We start from the raw sequence: 20279 nt of genomic DNA on the forward strand, positions 1-20279 counted from the left end.
CCTTTGATTCCTTGAAGGTATTTTTTCAGTTATTTCAATTTAGATGGGTTCTTTTTTGTATTTTCTCTTTGTTGAAATTCTGAGTTCTTTCACTTTTTTTTCCATTCTGATGAGCATCTTTAAGAACATTATTTTGAACTCTATAAGGCATATTGTTTATCTCCATTTCATTTAGTTCTTTCTCTGAGTCTTTGGTTGTTCTGTGGGGAACATAAGCCCGTCTCCTCATTTTGTTGGAGTTTCTGTGCTTGATCCTCTGAATTAGGTAGAACAGTACTTCTAAACTTGCAAGAATGGTCTTATGTATGGTCATCTCCTGTGTAGACTCTCTGTGCCAGGTGACTTTGGCTGGCTGACTGGAGCTTGTCTGGTGTGGGCAGGGCATCATGTGGCACTCTGGGCTAGGGTTGCCCTGATGCAATGGCCAGAGCTGACATGGGCATGGGCAGGGCTGTCCCAGAGTGCTAGGTAGAGGGCATCCTAGTAGGACAGCTGAAGCTGAAGTAGATGTGGGCTGGGGGTTTTCGGGGCTCTCCATGCAGTGCACAGTCTTGTGGGGCAGCTATAGCTGAGGCAGATGCAGGCCAGGGGGATTTGGGGTACTCCATGCATAGGGCATCTTGACAGGAGAGCTGTAGCTGATGTGGGTATTGGCTCCGGCAGTTCCAGGGCTCTCTGGCCAGAAAGTATCCTTGGAAGACAGCTAAAGTCAAAGTGGGTGCAAGTCTGGGTGTCCCAGCGTGCTCAGCACAGGGGGTGACCTAGCAGGCAGTTAGAGCTGAGGCTGGCACCAGGTCAGGATGTCCTGGGACACTCTGCACAGGGGCTGTCCTGGTGCTGTGGCCGAAACCAAGGTAGGCATGGGCTGGGGATTCCTAGTCACTCTCCGCATTGGGTACCTAGGCAGGGTAGCTGGAGCCAAAGTGGCATGAGCCAAGAGGGCCCAGTGTTCTTTGCACCAGGCTTTTCTAGCAGGCAGTGGAGCTGAAGTGGTGCAGACGTGGCGTGTTCTGGGGTACGTTATGCCAGGGTCACCTTACTGGGATGGCTGGAACTATAGTGAGCACTGGCCAGGGTATTCCAGTGTGCACTGGGTTGGGGCAACTTTGGTGGAACAGCTGGGGTGGTGTGAGCTAGTAGCCCAGAGCTCAGTGAGGTGGTAGGCCAGTGACGGTGCCGGGACCTTTCTCCCATCTACATTATTAGGGTAGATGTGGAACAAACCATGGTGCTCATCAGCCTCTCCAATCTAGAGAGAGATCCAGCAGCTCCCTCATTGTTTGCTGGGGTTTCAGGGTTGGCTCTTTTCTACCATGGTTTTTTGTTTTGGGGGGTTTTTTGTGCTCCAGGACAACCAGGGCTGCAGTGAGTTAGGGACCCAGAGCTGAGGTGGCAGGTCAACTCTGGGCACCTGCTCCCTATCTGTGCTATCCAGGTGTTCAGGGGAGTGTAAACCAAACCCAGAGACAGTTCCAGCAGCTCTCCCATTTGGTGGAGTTCTAAGGCTGGATCTTTTCTATACTAATTGCTCTTTTAAACCACAGCTTTTTTGCTATACCCTAGGGCAGATGAATCTGCTCCAGGTCCCTTGGTGCTGTCCTTCCCCGCTGGGGTTCACAGGGGTGGGCTTCTTTTCATCACCAGTTTCTACCTCTCTTGCTGTTTTTGTGTGCACTGTTATAGAGAAGCCATTCCAGCAACCCTCAGCTCTTCAGGAGTTGCTCTGTAAATCAGTGCAGAGTCGGTGCGTCTACAGAGGAGGGTTGTTCAGTTTTCCTGCATTGCCGTCCTGGACTAGACTCAGTACTTTATTTTTATGAAGCTCAAATGCAAAACGTGAAAAACTCTCAAGTAATCAACAGAATATTCAGTGTTTAGGAGGAAAGAGCCAATGAATTCAATTTACATTTTCAACTATTTAATAGAGGTATTTGTTGTGTATATGATTTTAGTTTAATAGAAACACAAAATTTTTCTCTGGAAACACTTAACCTGAGTGGAAAATGAAATCAGAACTGAAAAGATTTTAATGCACAAAAACAATTCTCCTCAAACTATAAGCAATGATTCCCAGCTGTGGAGTTTCTCTGCAGTTCAGGGTTCAGACGCAGGACAGGAATGAGGGAAAACTCCTTGTAGGTCAAAAGCTCTGCTGAAGTCATAGGATTGTACTTGCGGGCCCTTAATCAGAGTGAGCTTTCTCAAACACCCCCGGAAGGAGGTCTGGCTGCTCAGGCAATTTTGCTTCACGTCAGCTGTTAAAGAAGAAAGCAGACATCTTCTTTAATTTTGTTAAATGACAGCAGTTGCACAGTCGGAACATAACTAATATCAAGTGGTTTCTCTATCAAAATTACAATAATATTCTCCCACAGTAGAAGGCAATGAAAATAATTTTAAGTCACAACTGTACCTTAACCGAGTCACAACTTATGTATTATTTGTAATAATTACTTGGAGCCTCTGAAATGCATAATTCAAATTCATAATCAGTGTGAGAAGTTAAAATCATGTTTGTCCCCTAAAATTATTTCCTACTCTGGGGGTCACCTAAGATAAGTCATCTTGGTGAAGTCATCTAGCTTACTTTACGTGGGATCCCTTATTCTCAGAGTCTTACCTAAGGGTGAATTTACGTGTGTTTTTTTTTAATTTCCAAGAATTCTTAGGTATTTGAAATAACTTTTCTAAAAATGTAAAGGATTTGTCAGCCAAACTATTTTTCTTAAGTGCTATTCTATATCCACCTGAACTAAGACTTCCTTAGTGACAATGCTTTTTAAGAGTGAGCCAAGCAGACATCCATACGTACCAGGATAGCCACCGACATAAATAGGATTGTTGGTGTCTGCCGAGGTAGACTGGGTGTACGGACTTTCAGCATGAACTGCATTCCCATCAACAATCAGAACCAAGCGGTGTTTGCTTTTCTGAGCTTGAAGTGTGTGCCATTTTCCATCGCAGAGAGCAGTGGTAGTTTTGGGCTTGTATGTGGCTGTTATCCTACCGGCACCATTGTTAACGTGAAACAAGATCTAGACCAGCAAGACACGGGCAAATACCTTGGTGAATTCTTCCATATCTAAGGAACACAATTCATTTATATAATGCTCTTGAAGTGGATAATATCCCAAAATTCTAAAAAGGAAGGCAAACTATGAAAAACTGATTTTGAAAAATAGCCTCTAGGGCGCCTGGGTGGCTCAGTGGGTTAAGCTGCTGCCTTCGGCTCAGGTCATGATCTCAGGGTCTTGGGATTGAGTCCCGCATCGGGCTCTCTGCTCAGCGGGGAGCCTGCTTCCTCCTCTCTCTCTGCCTTCCTCTCTGCCTACTTGTGATCTCTCTCTGTCGAATAAATAAATAAAATCTTTAAAACAACAAAAAAAAGAAAAATAGCCTCTAAAGGATTCAGATTTTATTACTCCCCAAATTACAGAAAGGACCAGTGACCACCTCCATGGGAATAAGCCTGAACCACTGTTTTTGCACTAATTCCTCAAATCAGAGGCTCATAGGATAATAGGAGCTGATGGGTTGACTGAGGGTCAGTTCGTAGCAGTTGACTAGCACCTATGAAGGAACGTTTACTTGCTGTCTTGAGACAGACTGTAGGCGCTCTACCATAGCAAGTGGTAACATACACACACACACACAAAAAATCTATGACTTGCAACAAAAGATGGCAGGGAAGACTTGCAAGCATACTATGGTAAGGTTGTTATGCTGTATGTGAGGTGGTATAGTGTATTTTGAGGTAGGCTGTAACAAATTTTAGATTATAAATCCTTGGGTGACAGCTAGACATAGTTTTAAAGGAAAAATAATAGAGGTAAAATATACATCAGAAATTACATTTTTGGCAACTTTTATACTCCTGGTAACATTTTTCAGATGTCACATTTTTTTCAAAATTCCTTTGAAGTGCAGATGAGGAAGAATTTGGCTGCAAGCCCTAGTGCAGAGAGGCAAGCAGTATGATGTCGAGGCAGCTCTGTGTAGACATGGGGATGAAATAAGAGGGGGTGAAAGAGTGAAGGGTAAGGGATACTTTCTTATATCCTCATCCCCATTCTAGGATATCCTAGGAGCCAAAAACACAATGGGGGAATAAGCAGAGTTACTAGAAACAAGCAAGATTGGAAAAAAATCTAGAGTACAAAGACTTGTTCCTTCCCTTGCAGGAGGCAGTAGCTTAAGAAGATTTAAGTATTGGTCCCAGAGCAACACAAGTTGACCACAGTGCAAGAGAAGTGGTGCGAAATGCAGTTGGGTAGGGACTGGATTGGTGAGACCCTCTTCCACCCCTCCCTGGCCTAGGAGTTCGTTGGCAGAAAACCCCCAGTTCTCATAGAGCCCTCGGGGGATGCAGAAGATGGCTAAAGAGGAAGAGGCAGGGGCGCCTGGGTGGCTCAGTGGGTTAAGCCGCTGCTTTCGGCTCAGGTCATGATCTCAGAGTCCTGGGATCAAGTCCTGCATCGGGCTCTCTGCTCGGCAGGAAGCCTGCTTCCCTCTCTCTCTCTCTCTGCCTGCCTCTCCATCTACTTGTGATTTCTCTCTGTCAAATAAATACATAAAATCTTTTTTTTTTTCTTTAAAGAGGAAGAGGCAGCAGTACTCCTGACCGGATGGGAGTAACCAAAGCTCCAGGATCAGTCCTCACACACTGGTGATGTTGAGACCTCAGACCACTCATTATAATCTGCACAAAAGACTTGGTTGTGCCTGAAAACTAGGAGACTCAAGTCATACCTCTACTACTGTCAAGAGAAAGCTTGCAGAAAAGAAAAAAGACAAGGAAGACTCTTCATTCACATCTTGCCTGCACCCAGATGGCTCCAGCAGGGTGAAGGAGAATGAGAACAAGGAGAAACTCTGGAAGAAGATTTCAAGCAAAAGAGACTAAGGTACTGCTAATTGTTAAATTTATTTTATTCCCAACATGAGGACTGGAAGCTAAAAAGCAGAGTAGTTAGATGATGGTGTATCCATCCCATGGAATACTCTGCAATAAAAAGAAATGAACTGTTTACACATACAACAAGCCAGATCAACTACAGGGAACGAGGTTCAGTGTAAAAAGCCAATTTCAAGAGAACAAAGGATGTATCATATGGTTTATACAACAATTATGAAGTAACGGAGAGCTGCAGAACAAATTCGTGGTTGGCCAGCATTAGGCAGGCACTTGGTGTAGATATGAAGGGCTGGCCCCACAGAGCATTGTGGTAATGGTACAATTAAGTGTCTTGATTGTGAGAGTGGATACATAAAGCTAAACAAGATATACATAATAAAATTGTATAGAACTACACACAGCTGTACACATACAACTGGTGTAACTTTTAAAAAAAAAGTCTGGATTGTGCCAATGTCAATTTCATGGATTTGATGTTGCATTAGAGTTATGCAAGCTGATAACCCTGGAGGAGCCTGGGGGAAGGGTACAACAGGACCTCCCTAAACATGTTACTCTAACTTGTTCTCAGCCTATAATTATTTCCAAATAAGTTAACAAATATTAGGGAGGGTAAGAGCATCAGTTTGGCAACTTTCAGATGGTGTAGTATAGTTGTAATTTTGCTTTAAACTTAACAAAAAAATTGAAATTATTTGTAATCTTTTTAGGATTAATTGAACCTTTTCTGCACTCCATTGAAATGGATCATGGGAATCTGGATCTAGGTATTCCTACTGTTTCTTAGTTGCTCTGTTTCTGACCCTGGGGTAACCAGGAACCTCACCGAGATCAAGCACCTACCTTGCCATTTACAATCTCTAATCCAATGGCATCTACTTTGGCGCTGCTGATCCCCAGAAGGACACCGTTTTCAGAGGTGGTACGAAATTCCAGTGTGATGTTTACATCTGATCGGACTTTGTAGCCTTCCTTCACTGAAGAATACAAAGGTAACCTCCAGTTAGGGGTGAGCCTGGCCCAAGAAGGCTCAGGGTCAAAGAGGTCATGGGCTGGCTGGCTGTGCATTTTGGCTCCTGGCTCAGGAAGCCTGGCTCTAGCTCTTTCATCCTCACCAGCAAGTCATTTTCACCCTCTGAGCCTCAGCTTCCTCATCTGTAAGATGAAGTGATGCTCTTAAAGAAGACCTATGCCATCATCAGGCTTAAGCCAGACTAGAGTCAGGGCAGGCCCATCCTCTCATCTAGAGTCACAGAGGGAAAAAGCAGAAGGATTTGATCCATAGAATCTCATCATCATCTAGCCAGGAACAGTCCATTCTGTTTTCCCAATACTGGGTATGTCATCATTTACTGAGAAGATTAGCACGCACACAGGATTTTTTAAAGTGGGGTGTAATGAAATGGATATTTTATTTAGGTGATAGGAAAACTGAAAAACCAAACTGGGGATATGTAGCAGGCAATCGTTCAGTCCAGGGTTAAAGCGGAATTGGGACTGAAAGAAAGATGTGTGCTAGCTCTTCCCTCTGCCCACCCACCCACCCCTAATCTCCCACCAGAGCCTCCCTGGTTCCCTTTGGTAGAAAGCAGAACAGAGGTAAGAGGAGCATGGTCCTGAGTGCAAGTAGGAGTTTAACAGTAGGAGTTTAACCAAAAAGCCTTGAGGAATTTGCATTCTAAGGCATTTTTGACATTTAAATTCCTCTACTTAGGATCAGTATTTTTAATAATCTCAATGGAGTCATTTTTTTCATCAGACCTGACTTGATTTGGCTGGTCTGGGTATTTTATGCTGATTTTTGTCAAAGGCATTTATTAACTTGGGCAGTGACAATATGCCTTACATAATTCAGGGGAAGTACAGATGAAACCAGTACCGCATGCGTGCCCTCTGCCAGGAGGTGCAGCATTGCTGGTGGGAGTGAGCCTGCATCAGGCCATCTGGATAGCATGCAAGGGAGAAGGCTTTTGTATTGGAAGTTGAGAAATCTGGATAAACTGGAACACTTAACTCACTGTTGTCTTGCTGCAGGTCTGTCCAGGAGGCCTGTCCGAGCATTTCATTCTTGGATCAATATCAGAGTGCAGGCTAATAAACCCAAAGATTTCTTTCATGTTGATAATACATACCAAGAGCTGCATATCCACTTCCTTCAAAGAAAGTTCCTTCCTGGACCGCTGCATAGCACCTAGTTACTGAAAATGCAGACACTGGCCTTTCCTTGTCCAGCTGTTTGCCATTGACTGTCACCTCCCCGATGCAGGCAGGGACACTATGGGTGATCTAAAACAAATGACAGGACAATAGATGCTCTAAGTATAATAAAAGTATAATGAGAAGGCCAGTTTTTCCTGTTTCACCAAAACATTAAAATATTAGCTTTTGGTTTTTAAAATCAGATTTACACAATAGTCTACATAAACATCTAACTGAAAGAAAGCTACTAGCTAGTAGGATTTGGCTTTCCGTAAAGGTGTTTTCTATGATTTGGGTTAAGTAGTGTGGAATTCAAGAATGCTGAGTTTTCTAATCTGCAAATACAAATCCACTAGTTTTCCTGAATTGTACCAGGGCTAATGGCTGTGGAAAGGGAAATGTTCATTAACTAACAGGTAGAAAAGTCTGGCTGAGCTTCAAGGGCTTCTAAGGGGAAACCGAAACACAAAATCTGGGGACAAGATTTTAAAAGGTCTGTATCATGCAGCCAAGCCCTAGTCTCAAACAAAATAACTTAACATTTTCCTTTACAAAAGAAAAAAGACAAAAACACAGCCACAATAAAGGTAAAATGGGCTGCAGAAAAAGCTGCTTACATTCCCAATGTTCCTGGCCCTGTAGTCAGAGGGAAGGCCTCCTAGGTACAGCTTTCCTTCCACATCCAGCATGGTCCCATCTCCCACAGCAGTCACCGTGGGGGCCTCCTGGCCATCGACCATCATGAAGCCCTTTCTTTTAAAGTGCTCTGTCTTGACCTAGAACAAAATGAGAATATTCAGTTTTTAAGGAATCTGAGAAAACAACAGATAATTTGTTTGCAACATCTCTTCATTATTGCTATAAATAGCCTGAATGAGACCCTAAAGGATGGCTCCAATTTCCACACAGTTGGTGCTGAAGAGCCAGAGCCTGGCAGGAGATGGGGCAGGCAGAGGTAAAGCACATATTAGAACAGGAAGTACTCCCGAGTCCTAGTTATAAGAAAGCAAATGCTGTGATCTAGGGGTGGGCTCATTCACCCCACAGGTGGGTTTGATTTACTTCTCATAAGTCGAGAACACTTTTGGAACCTTTCATTCATTCCACCACTGAGTGGTGAATGCTGAGTGCCTGTTAGGTGTCAGGCACCGAGCTAAGCCCTGGTCATACTTCAGGATTTCGCAAAGGTCCCAGCCTGCAAGGATCTTACATGCTGTAGGGTAGATAGTACACACAAAGCAAGCTATATCATTTTCATGACTGTGAACTGGATGGAATAAAACTTAGCATGAGTGATTAAAAGCTTCCTGAGAGCATACCGTGTGCCATCTGCCATCATTGATCAGTGCAGGGTGGGAAACTGTTGTTCTGCCTTTCCCAAGATCAAACAGGAAGTGAAGATGGCCCCCATGCAGCTGGAGTGTGGCGTAATCAACTTGGTTCTGATGAGCCATGTAGTAAATCAGACCGCTGGAGGCGAATGTTCGGATACTTAGCTGAACTGAAAGCCTAGAAGAAAACAAGAGCTCGGCCCTCAGAAAGGAATAAACTTTCACTTTTAAAATTAACCTGAGAGAGAGAACTCAATCATTGTTTCAGTCTTTACATTGAAAGGTCTCAGCAGAGAATCATTCATTCATCCATCTGTTCATCCAATTAATGGTTACCCTATATGTTTAATTGCCAGGAACTGTTCTAAATGCTAAGGCTGAAGCAGTGAACATAGAGGAATGTCCTTTCTCCTACAAAACTAATACCAGAAATCTATCAGATAAAACTGGGTCAAAAGAGGCGAACTGGTGGGTGGTTCTATTATGTAGGAAGGCAGGCAGGCAGCTCTGAAAAGATGGTATTTCCACTGAGCTCTGAATGACAGGAGCAAGCCCTACAAAGCCCAGCAGGGTAGACCTGCCTTACGTTTTTTGGACAGCACAGAGTATGTGAAAACAATGGCCTGATTTGGCAGGACATCCAGGAATCCCCTAGCAGGGCTCTAGGGACACGGCAGCACACAGCAGTGGACAGAAGCTGGCATCTGGGTGGCTGTTGCAGAAGGGAGCACAGCATCACCAAAGCACTCTGGGACAAGGAAAGGAGAGTGTGGCCCTGCCCTTGTGGATGAGGGGCTCTGGGAGGCAGTATTTCCATCTCTACTGCAGTGGGGAGTCAGTCCTGAGGGGAATGGGCAGGGCTTGACTGACCTCTTCAAAGGAACCTATGCTGTGAAGAAGCCCTGTATGAGGCCATGGGGCCAGCAGGCATTAGCAGGCAGCTGCTGCAACCATCCACAGAGGCGGGGCCCTGGTGGCTTCAACGGGGGTCTTATGGGGGGTGCAGAGGGGATGAACTAATTCATGAAATGTTCTGGAAGAAGAAGCAATAGGACTGTACATGGACTGAATTTGCAGAGAGAGGGAATGAAAATAACCATCTCTAGGTTAGGGTCCTAGGCATCGAGAGAAAGGGTGCTGATGTCTACTGAAATAGCAAAGATGGGACAGCAGGTTTAGAGGAAGACTGAATTCTTTCTTGGTATGTTGGTGTGGAGAAGCCAGTTGGGGATACACCTCCACAGTCCTAAGCAGAGGTCAGCGCTAGACGTGTGGGTGCTGGTACAAATAGAGGATATTTTAAAGCCACTGAAATATGGAAGTTCCCCTGAGAGAAAACACAGAAGAGGGCCGGGCCTTCTCTGATCGAAGAGGAACCAGCAGAGGAGACCGAGCAGAGAAGGGCAGAGAGAGCAGGAAATCAGGAGTGTGTGGGGCTAAGACAGCCAAGTACCTGTGAGAGTGCTGAGGTCCCAGCAAAGAAGGGCTCCCGGGATGTGGGCACAGCAGGTCTGGGATAACTGTGGCAAGAGCAATCAAGAAGCGAGGGGAGGCTGACTGGGCTGGTGGAGAAGGACAAGAGGGGAGAAAGGCAGACTGCCACAGGAGACAGCCTCCGTTTTTTTTGTTTTTAAATAAGGCAGTTCTTTCAAGAAGTCTTGAAATAACAGCCAGGATACTGTGCGGGTAGGGTGGGATATGGAGTCTCTCAGAGTTTAAGTTAGGAGCTACCAGAGGGAATGGTTACCAGCATAAACACAGTGTCTGGGTTTGAATCCCATTCTGCTGTGTGCCCTGAGCACGTGACTTGATTTGCCTGTGTCTCAGCTTCCTCATCTATAAAAGAGCAAATAAAGAGCATACCTTCCTCATAGAATAGTTATGAGTCAGGGGGTACAGTTAAATACTGAGGGACAAGGATCTGCTCCTCTTGTTAGCACTGAGGCTGCTGAGGGTGATGGCTCTGAGAGAAGCGATGGGCTCCAGAGGGCAGAGAGGGGACAGTAGGACCCCTCCTCTGTGGTAGGAGGGGAAGAGGTACAAGGCTTCTCTTTCTGGTAGTGGACAGATGAGGGAGTTCTCTGTGTTCACTGAGGTGTCATCGGCTGGGGCAAGAAGAGAGGCTGTGGGGATTTTGAGTTTTGAGATGAGAGAAGCTATAAGGAGTAAAAAAAAAGTGAACATATTCGATAACAGTACCAGCTGCCCATGTGATTTGGGAGTTCCATCTGAATTCACTGGCTTCACGTCCAACCAGGGAGGGAAGAGATACACACTTCTACAACCTTGACCACCAGTTTGGGTCCTGGCATGGATTAGCTAAGTAGCAGTTCTACCCAGGGCCAGTGTGCAAAGGAACACCAGTCATAATGGCATTGGGACCATCCGGGTCGGGGGTAAACTGTGTTGGGGGGCTGCAGGGAGTAGTGCTGAGAAAGCACGAGGGCTTTGAGGTCTTGATACAGTTGAGGAGCTGCTGGGATGGGAAGCAGCAGAAAGGAGGTGGCGGCTGATTAATAGGATGCTTCAGATAGAGATTTTGGAGGTGGGATGGGTGTTTACAAAGTAGGGTAGAGGATGACCATGGGGAGAGGGTGGCTGAGGAAGACCCTCTAACAGGAGCCAGAGGATTTGGAAGGTCAGACGTGGAGCTGCTGAATTCATGGAGAATGATGGCCTGAGCTGTGGAACAAAGACACTGAGTCAAGATCTGAAGCCAGGGTGATGGAGGGGGTGGTGACGATGGGTACAGTCTGAAGGGTTTGGAGAAGTGGACAAATGTTGAATGTGGGCTGGCTAAGCCAAGCAAGGGTCCCTGGGGACAAGTAGGTGTGAGGGCGAGAAGGACCGGGCAGATTAGTATATGGCACCAAGGAGTTTGAGGGGCACAGTGAGAAAGTTTGGGGGAATAATTTGATCAGATTAGTAAGTGCTTATAATAGAGTAGGGTTGAAAATCCAGATGCTGATAGATCCAAAGAACTTGAGATTCTAGAACAAGAGGAATTTAGAGAGAGAACCTACCCATGTGCTTTCCTAGATTCATACACAGGGGCAGCAACCGGCCTTCCTCAGAAGGGGTAAGAACAAACCACAGGGACCCCACTGAACCACATCTGAAGCATCGGTTGTGCACAAGGCTTGCATTCCTGTTCTCTGCCTTCTCACCGCTGAGGAATACCTCCCTGTTCATCTCTCTGAGACGCCTAATAAAGACTTCAGAACAATACCCACCTCTTTCTGACAGCCAGCTGATTGAAAGGCAACACGAAATGGCTGCTTTGTGTGAGGCCAAACTGGTGAGCACTGGGGATATAGTCTGGGGCTCTGTCCACAGCACACTGTTCCTGTAATAAGAGATGCAGACAGACTCTCACCACAGAGCCAGGGCTTCCCCTGACATGTACAAGTTTTTCCCTAAAGAAAACCTCTCTGAAGCAATTGGATCGGAACACCAACAGCTACAAATATGTGTTGGCACAGACTCAGTCTTTGCTTTGAATAGTTTACTTGCTGTCTCTTCATCTCTGAGAAGGCAATTAGAGCTTCTGGCTTTCACCTCAGTCCCACTCAGGTTTGCTTAAAATTACCCTGAATTTTCATCAGGGGAAGGGCCAGAGGGTATCAGCAGCCACAGGAGTGGCTACAGCCTGTGCACCAGGAAACACACCCAGCAGGGCCTCTGAGGGGGATGTCTGATGCCTCCCAGGCAGTAGCAGGGGAGGTCGGACAGCAGCCACTGCAGGAAGGGGTCTGCTTGGGAACAGCGCCCTCTACACAGTGAGTCCAAACCATGTGAGGCTTCTGGGGAAGGGAGTGGTGGGTTTGGATGCTACCAAGAGCATCCGCTGGAAGTCCAAGATTGGCTATGCTTGGAAGGTACTGCTCTTTGCGTGACTGCTCACCGTCTACATGATTAGAGTACATGCTTTAACCAAGGAAGTGGAGGAACCAGAAAAAAAAAAAAAGAAAACTAGTAACTGCCATTAAAAATATCTGGTCAATACATACACGGTGAAATACTACTCAGCTGTCAAAAAGAATGAAATCTTGCCATTGGCAGTGACATGGGCAGAGCTACACAGTGATGCCAAATGGAATGAGCTACCAAATGATGGTAAGGGGAGTAAGTCAGAGAAAGACAAATACTGTATGGTTTCACTCATGTGTGGAAATTAAGAACTAAAACAGATGGGAAGGGAGGGGAAAAAAAGGAGAAACCATAAGAGACTTAATGATAGAGAACAAATTAATTGCTTGAGGGGGGACTTGTGAGGGATGGGCTCGATGGAGGGTGTGCATTAAGGAGGGCATATGATTCATACAACACCCAGTGCTCAGCACAGCTGATAAACTGTTGAACACTACATCTGAGGCTAATGATGCACTGCTCTATGTTGGCTAATTGAATTAAAAAAAAAAAAAAAGCTTAAGGAAAGCCCCTCTTACCAGACGTGGTAAAGGCTGGGGCTCTGGCAGGCGCTCACTGTCCTCTCCGTGAAGAGTGAGCTTCGGCCTTTCTGAAAGCAAGCAGGTGTCCAAGTCCACCTGTTCACTGCCAGCCGCACTTGTGAAATCCAAATGTCTAGATACAGAGTGTTTACAAAATTAAGATACTATAAGTCAACACAGGAACCAACATCATTTGATTATTGAACACTAAAATCCATGAAAAATCATTAATCTATTACTCTTAGAGTAACCAAATGGACTGTCTTCCACAGCAACTAGAAGTCCGTCTATCTTATCCTCTTGTTTGATTCTTTGGCCCACCCCACTCCAGGCCCTCCCCATGTTGTCTACCTGACCACCAGCCTCCAGAGTGGGCTCGAATGCTGTCCGCTCTTCCTGCAGCCGGGGCAGAGCTAAGGGAAAGACTATGGTTCTGGTCCTCAACAGTAGTGGACACTGTCCTCAGTTAAACACTGATTTCTTTCTTACAGGTTTGCATCTGCCAGGAAGTCATGAATTACACTTGCTCTCCTTCCCTTCACTCTGTAGCCCTTGCAACATGTCCCGTTTGTATGTACCCTCTTGGCACTTTCTGAGGACATGGCTGTGAATGGCACAGAAACATTTCTGCCTTGTGGATTTCCCAGCCTCATTGCTTTCAGGAGGAAGAAGACGAATCAATTGTGTATTCATAAACAGAGAACTGGGTGAATAAATTAATCAACTGTACAAATGAGTAAACCAAGGCTCTGACATTAGAATTGTGCTGAAACCTAATGTACTTTTATTCTTTTACATTTCAAGGACTCTTAAGAGGTTCTTTCACAGAGGACACGGTGACCCTCAAAGATCCAAGTCCTTGTTTGAGGTCTCAAGGCAAAATCAGCCACCCAGCTAGGAGGGGAACTTCAGCCTCCTGATGCCCCCCGCAAACTCTGGTTCCATACCCGCCCCCCCCCGACCCCCACAGATCAGCATAGCATCTGACCCACCAGCACTCCTACCTACGCAGAGGATGACTGAGGAAGAAATAACTGCCTGTGGGCACATGTCACTTCTCTTCCTCCTCATGAGCTCCACAGAGGAAACAGACTAAGAGGAGTTCATTAGACAGTCATTGTTTTAGGAGGAACTGTTAATAATCTGAAGCTGTAAGGAGCCCAGCTATAAAGGTTCCTTGAAAGCGGTGAACTCAAGACAACAAGAAACTTGCATCACAAAATCTCTGTTCCCTGGAATTCATGTCACAAGTGTATTTGACCTCTGATGTTTACTGATAGTCCTATAGAGCTAATGTTCAATGGTTTTTGTTTTGTTTTGTTTTTTTCTTGTTTTTTTAATTCTAGGATTACCAGATCTATCCATCATTCTAATCCAGTAAAATCCATGTGGGTGACTATTATGATAGAACAATGGGGTTCACTTTTTATTCAAAAACTTAGGATTTTAGGCAATCTCAAACAGCAGAGTTAGCAGATCATTGTCAGTACTCAGCAATAAAAGATTTCTAGGAAGTGCAGAAACATGTTGACGCTCAATTACACTTACTCCATATTAAAGATCAGGTTTTTGATGCAGCCATGGAATGATCTTCTCATCTTGAGCACTGAGTTCCCCTCCTCCTCTGGAATCCCCCCTATGTACAGCTTGGATACATTTATTGCCTTGCTTTCTGCTGAGGGGCCCAACTTCATTTCTATGGGATTGGTCTCATCCATCTGGACAGTGATAACTCTAAAAGGTCAAAGGAGAAAAAAGCTTTTAAATATAATGAAACATAACTTTATTTTAATATATAATTCCACAAGTTCATTCTGAATGATTAAAGTTCATACTGAAAGATAAATTTTAACATGACATTATGTGAATAAAAAGGTGAATCTTGAAAATGAAAACATACAATTGAACATTCTCCCCAAATGAATGGGTGTTATTAAATACTGTTGAATTCAATTGCTTTTTGGAGGGTATTGTTTTTTTACTTTACTGTAATGAAATAATCCAGCATGCTTTTAAAATATTTGGCCTACAGTTTCGGAGGGAAATACATAGGGATGCTGATATAACACTATTTACTATTTTAACTATTTACTGTGCAGTTATTTACTATTTTTCCATTTGCTATTTAGTATTGATGTAATGTTATTTATTAACACTGTGTTACTATTGACCACAGAATTAATCTGATCTTATACAATATATACTGGGCTCCAGAAAAGAGAAGGGTTAAGGTTTTTCAATTTTGAAAATTCCAAATATCTTACTTTGAAGCAGATGAAATTTCTAGAGAGGTATTCTAGCAAGGTTCCAGAATTATTTTGAAACTATAAAATCTATGAATTCTCATGACCTCATACTAATCATCCCGATCATTTCACTGTGAAGAGTATCCTAACAAGGTTCCTGTTGGTGAGGTCACCATGCCCTTGTACACAAATACCTCCCGGTCCTTATCAGGGAAATGGAATGTTCTCGGCCGTCGCCATATGTGCCCTTGGGAGCACGCAGGAGAGCTCTTCTCAGGCTTGTTCCATCCCCAGAGTTAATATGCACTTCTATGTGGCCCTCAATCAGCATGATGGAAAAGAAGGGCTGGGAAGGTTGCTAAGAGATTTCAGATAGAAAAAAATTACTATGTGATTTTTTAAATTACTGTCTTATGAAGGTAATGTGGAATATTAAACAAGTAAGCAATTCATTAAGAATATCTATCTACATCTAACACAACTCTTGTATTTTACATATGGCCTTCTAACCTCTGCTCATATAACTTACATTTGGCATTATGCTCGTATCACTAACCATATCAGAGATTACCGTTTCTACATAGCCTTCACACTTTTTTTTTTTAAGATCTTATTTATTTATTTGACAAAAAGTGAGATCACAAGGAGGCAGCAGCAGGCAGAGAGAGAGGGGAAAGCTGGCTCCCTGCTGAGCAGAGAGCCTGATGTAGGGCTCCATCCCAGGACCCTGAGATCATGACCTGAGCCGCGGGCAGAGGCTTAACTCACTGAGCCACCCAGGGACCCCGAGCCTTCACATTTTTTATTGCTATATTATGTGCCAACAAATAGATACGTTTGAAGTATTGATCAATTTTTTATTGTTAAAAATTTAGTTTCCAATTCTTTCTTACCGTACATAATGCTTTTGCCTGTGAAATTGTTTCTAACATTTCTAAAAGTGGGATTAAAAGGTTTAAGAGTTTGAAACTTATTAAAGCTCTGAGAACTATTTTGCCACATTAAAAATAGCTCCACCAGCAGAACTGGAATACAAGTGTCTCACAATCTCTTTGTGAGCCTTGGATGACAGCATACCATTTTGCTGACATAGCAATTTTTGATTAGCAAGTGGTCCTATTAAGAATGGTGGAGGAAAACAGTTTGCCACTTCTTTCAAAAGTGAACCACAGAATTATCATGTGACCTAGTAAGTCCACACGGAGGTACATATACCCAGAAGAACTCAAGGCACTCAAGATACCCAAACAAATACTGGTATGTGAATGTTAATAGCAGCATTATTCATAATAGCCAAAAATGTAGATACAGCCCAAATGTCCATCAGTGAATAAATTATGCCATGTACACACAGCAGAATATCAATTCAGCCATAAAAATGAAGTGCTGACACCTGCCACCACATGGATGAAACTCCAAAATACACCAAGCGGAAGACATGGACAATCACACGCTGTATGAGCCCATGTCTGTGAAATCTGGAGAACAGGGGGTTGATTGACCAATACAGAAAGAAGACTGGCGATCACCAGGGATGAGGAGTGACCACTTCATGACACAGGCTTCTATTTGGGATGACAAAAATGTTTTGGAACTAGACAGAGGAGATGGCCTCACAACATTGTGAAGCACTCAATGCTACTAAATTGTTCACTTGAAATAGTTACTTTTATGGTTTTATGGTCACTTGAAATGGTTACTTTTACATGAATTTCATCTCAACTAGGAAAAAAAGGAAAAGGTAGAGTCCATACACCATTGTGTCATTGTTAGACCTTCTCTAAGTGGCTCGGGAGGCACGAGGGGTCCACAGACTGGTGTTCCAGTCCTGCTTCTGACCTAAATCAGCTGTGTGACCTTGGACAGGATACTAAGGATCTCTGAACCCATTTCCTCAGCAAAATGTAGGAAACAGAATTCACCCCATGTGTGGCTGTGATCATTACACAGCAGTGTCTGTGAAGTCTCATGCGCGATAGAGGACAGCGGGCTGCGAGCTGCAGTTAGATGACCCCTACTTCATCGGACAAGACATTAGCATTCTGTAAAGCCTCTTCAGATTGCATGATTTATGCAAGTTTGAGCAAAGGAAAGAGTAAATATCTATGCTCTGAAAATGGAATATAAATATGGAAAGCCATCAACTTTTCTCTCTCCTACCACTGGCTCACTATTTATCACAGGCCACATTTCTTTCTATCCTATTTGTAGATAAGGGAAATTGTGCCTCTTGGAGCAGTATACTAAAAAAATTCTATAAAAATTAAGGATTTACTACTGTCTTAGCCTTAGAGTAAAGAGTAACAACCCTAACATGGAAAAAAAGCCCAGTTTGTGCTATCTGAGTTTGAAAAGAGCTAGAGGTAGACAGCAAGTTATCTTTTCAGTAGCTAGACAAGGAAAATGGACTATGTAACAGAGCAATCACTGATTCCGAGGGGAAAGACATTCAGCGGTGCAACTTCTATTTATTGAAGTGCACACTCTTAAGCAACTGGCCACACAGCTACAATAAATGTTCATCACTAAGTCATTCTCCACCTAGTGTTTCTCGAAGTCAACTCCTTCCTGAGCTCCTGGCTGAATAGCAATAACGTTTGAGCTACTTACCCCATGGGCCGGTAGATGACCCTGCTTCTCCCCCTCTCTGCCCAGGGCAACCAGGATGATGCCACTGCTATTCTTGGTGGCAAATGTGGCCAACAATTCTGATTCTGGTAACAAAGGCTTGGGTGACAGTTCAACGTAGCCGCCTTTCAAGAAGCTAACGCTTCGGATAGGCTGGTCACAAAAGAGAGAAAGGAACACCATTAGGTCCACCGGAATGCTACATGGCCCATGGTGGGGGCTACTGCCAGTCTCCCTTTCATCCCTCTTCCATCCCTCCACTGGCTTAGATTTTGTTACCTTACTACATGGGTAAGTCAGGGGGACCTTTATAGAAACGTTTTATTAATGTTTCTCACCTCCAATATACAGCCTTTTCTCACTCCATAGGAATTTCTGAGTAAATCAAAAGTTGATCTGGCTATTTCCAGGTTTTTGATACAGCCCACATAGCTTTTGCTGGTGACACCCCTCCTGTGGGGAAGGGCATGAGAACAACAAAATTTGCATTTTATAACTCCATTTTTAACAGCTTACTTAAAAACAAGATCTTTTTTTCCTTTTTAATTATTATTTTTTAAAAATTTCTTTTCAGTGTAACAGTATTCATTGTTTTGCACCACATCCAGTGCTCCCTGCAATACATGCCTTCCCCAATACCCACCACCTGGTTCCCCAACCTCCCACTCCCCGCCCCTTCAAACCCCTCAGATTGTTTTTCAGAGTCCATAGTCTCTCATGATTCACCTCCCCTTCCAATTTCCCTCAATTCCCTTCTCCTCTCCATCTCCTCATATCCTCCATGTTATTTGTTATGCTCCACAAATAAGTGAAACCATATGATACTTGACTCTCTCTGCTTGACTTATTTCATTCAGCATAATCTCTTCCAGTCCCATCCATGTTGCTACAAAAGTTGGGTATTCATTCTTTCTAATGGAGGCATAATACTCCATAGTGTATATGGACCACATCTTCCTTATCCATTCATCCGTTGAAGGGCATCTTGGATCTTTCCACAGTTTGGTGACCGTGGCCATTGCTGCTATAAACATTAGGGTACAGATGGCCCTTCTTTTCACTCCATCTGTATCTTTGGGGTAAATACCCAGTAGTGCAATTGCAGGGTCATAGGGAAGCTCTATTTTTAATTTCTTGAGGAATCTCCACACTGTTCTCCAAAGTGGCTGCACCAACTTGCATTCCCACCAACAGTGTAAGAGCGTTCCCCTTTCTCCACATCTTCTCCAACACATGTTGTCTCCTGTCTTGCTAATTTTGGCCATTCTAACTGGTTTATAACTCCACTTTTGAAAAAAGGAATAAAAATGGGTCTACAAGTAAAGACGATTTGCTTCTATAAGTCATTCTGCAGAAACGTCTAGGTCTTCCTCTAAGAGGGATATTGATGGTGAAGACTTCAAGTCACATGAATGCTCTTCTTAGGACCAAGGAAAGGGGCTGAATTTAATGAATTAGACTAAATGGCTATCTAAATAAAATGTTTACTATTTTAAGAGAAGATATTATAGTCACTGCAATTTAAATATACTCATTAAAACATGGGCCAGTTACAAAAGACAGTACACAGTTATAAGGAAATAGTAGCATGTAGACTGAAACCCAAGTTTCATGTAGGGTAGAAGATGGATATAAGCCTCCCATTGAAGCAGGTGTGGACAGAACTACTCCCTAGGATCCCATGGTTACAGAAGTCATTGACCATTGCCCAACTACATAGTCATGAACTTTGTCCTGAAGGAAATAACTGCATTTGGTAATGTCTAAGATTATCCAAATCCTGTTTCTTTGACTCCAAATCAGTATGTTATTTTTCTTAACAAGTTGCCACACTACTGGCTGGGGCAAGGTTCTCATGTAACCAAGCTCTCATTTCCAGAACATGGAGATGACTGAGTTATACTCTGAAGCATCAGCTAGTCACAGGAGAACTCTGAAGTCACATGGTTTCCAGTTAGAGTCCCATTTCATTTTTCTCTCTTCTGTGTTGAGCAATGACCTGTAGACCAGTAGGCAACTGCTTGATTTTGCATGAATTTTGACCGTTCTGGAACTCCATTTCTTCTTTATAAATGAAGAAGCTAAGCCTTGATAGATACCCAAGTTCCTTCTAGCATAAAAGTCTGTGATTTGGGATATCTTCTTAGAAAATGGGACCTTTTCTCCACTGTCTACATGGTGTCCAATTAGGTCCAGTACAGATGCTACAGGACTATCCACCCCTGTTGTTACTATGTGAGGAAACATCTAGAATCTGGGATTAGGAGACAGGTTTCCAGTCCTGGCTCCATCCTGGCAGTGGTAAAACCTGGGGCAAGTGACCACTGCCCTGAAGTTTAATTCATTTCCAAGATGGGATAGGGGCATGGTGACTGTGGTGGTAAATGGTGTTTCTTGGAACTTCCAGAAATTTCTGACAAAGAGAAAAGGTGAGGAGTAGATCTGGGCTGCTTAACTTACAGCATCCAGAGTGGGTGCACGTCCATGTGGCTTATTAGGATTCCCTATA

The 20279-nt window shown here is 43.8% G+C and overlaps 1 protein-coding gene across 1 annotated transcript in view; it reads right to left on the reverse strand.

Moving 5' to 3' along the window:
- Positions 1-1901: 1901 nt before the first annotated feature.
- Positions 1902-20279, reverse strand: part of LAMA1 (laminin subunit alpha 1) — a 157920-nt gene continuing 139542 nt past the window's right edge. The window contains exons 52-63 of the mRNA XM_082697304.1: positions 18109-18223; positions 17753-17923; positions 15337-15500; positions 14445-14630; positions 12894-13029; positions 11679-11791; positions 8434-8623; positions 7732-7890; positions 7048-7201; positions 5759-5892; positions 2813-3035; positions 1902-2255 (exon numbers count right to left, since the gene is read on the reverse strand). Of these exons, the coding sequence (XP_082553430.1) occupies positions 2095-2255; positions 2813-3035; positions 5759-5892; positions 7048-7201; positions 7732-7890; positions 8434-8623; positions 11679-11791; positions 12894-13029; positions 14445-14630; positions 15337-15500; positions 17753-17923; positions 18109-18223 (1906 nt within the window). The 3' untranslated portion in view covers positions 1902-2094. The remainder of the gene's footprint in view (positions 2256-2812; positions 3036-5758; positions 5893-7047; positions 7202-7731; positions 7891-8433; positions 8624-11678; positions 11792-12893; positions 13030-14444; positions 14631-15336; positions 15501-17752; positions 17924-18108; positions 18224-20279) is intronic.

Source organism: Mustela nivalis, assembly GCF_964662115.1.
Source record: "Mustela nivalis genome assembly, chromosome: 14".
Taxonomy (NCBI): domain Eukaryota; kingdom Metazoa; phylum Chordata; class Mammalia; order Carnivora; family Mustelidae; genus Mustela; species Mustela nivalis.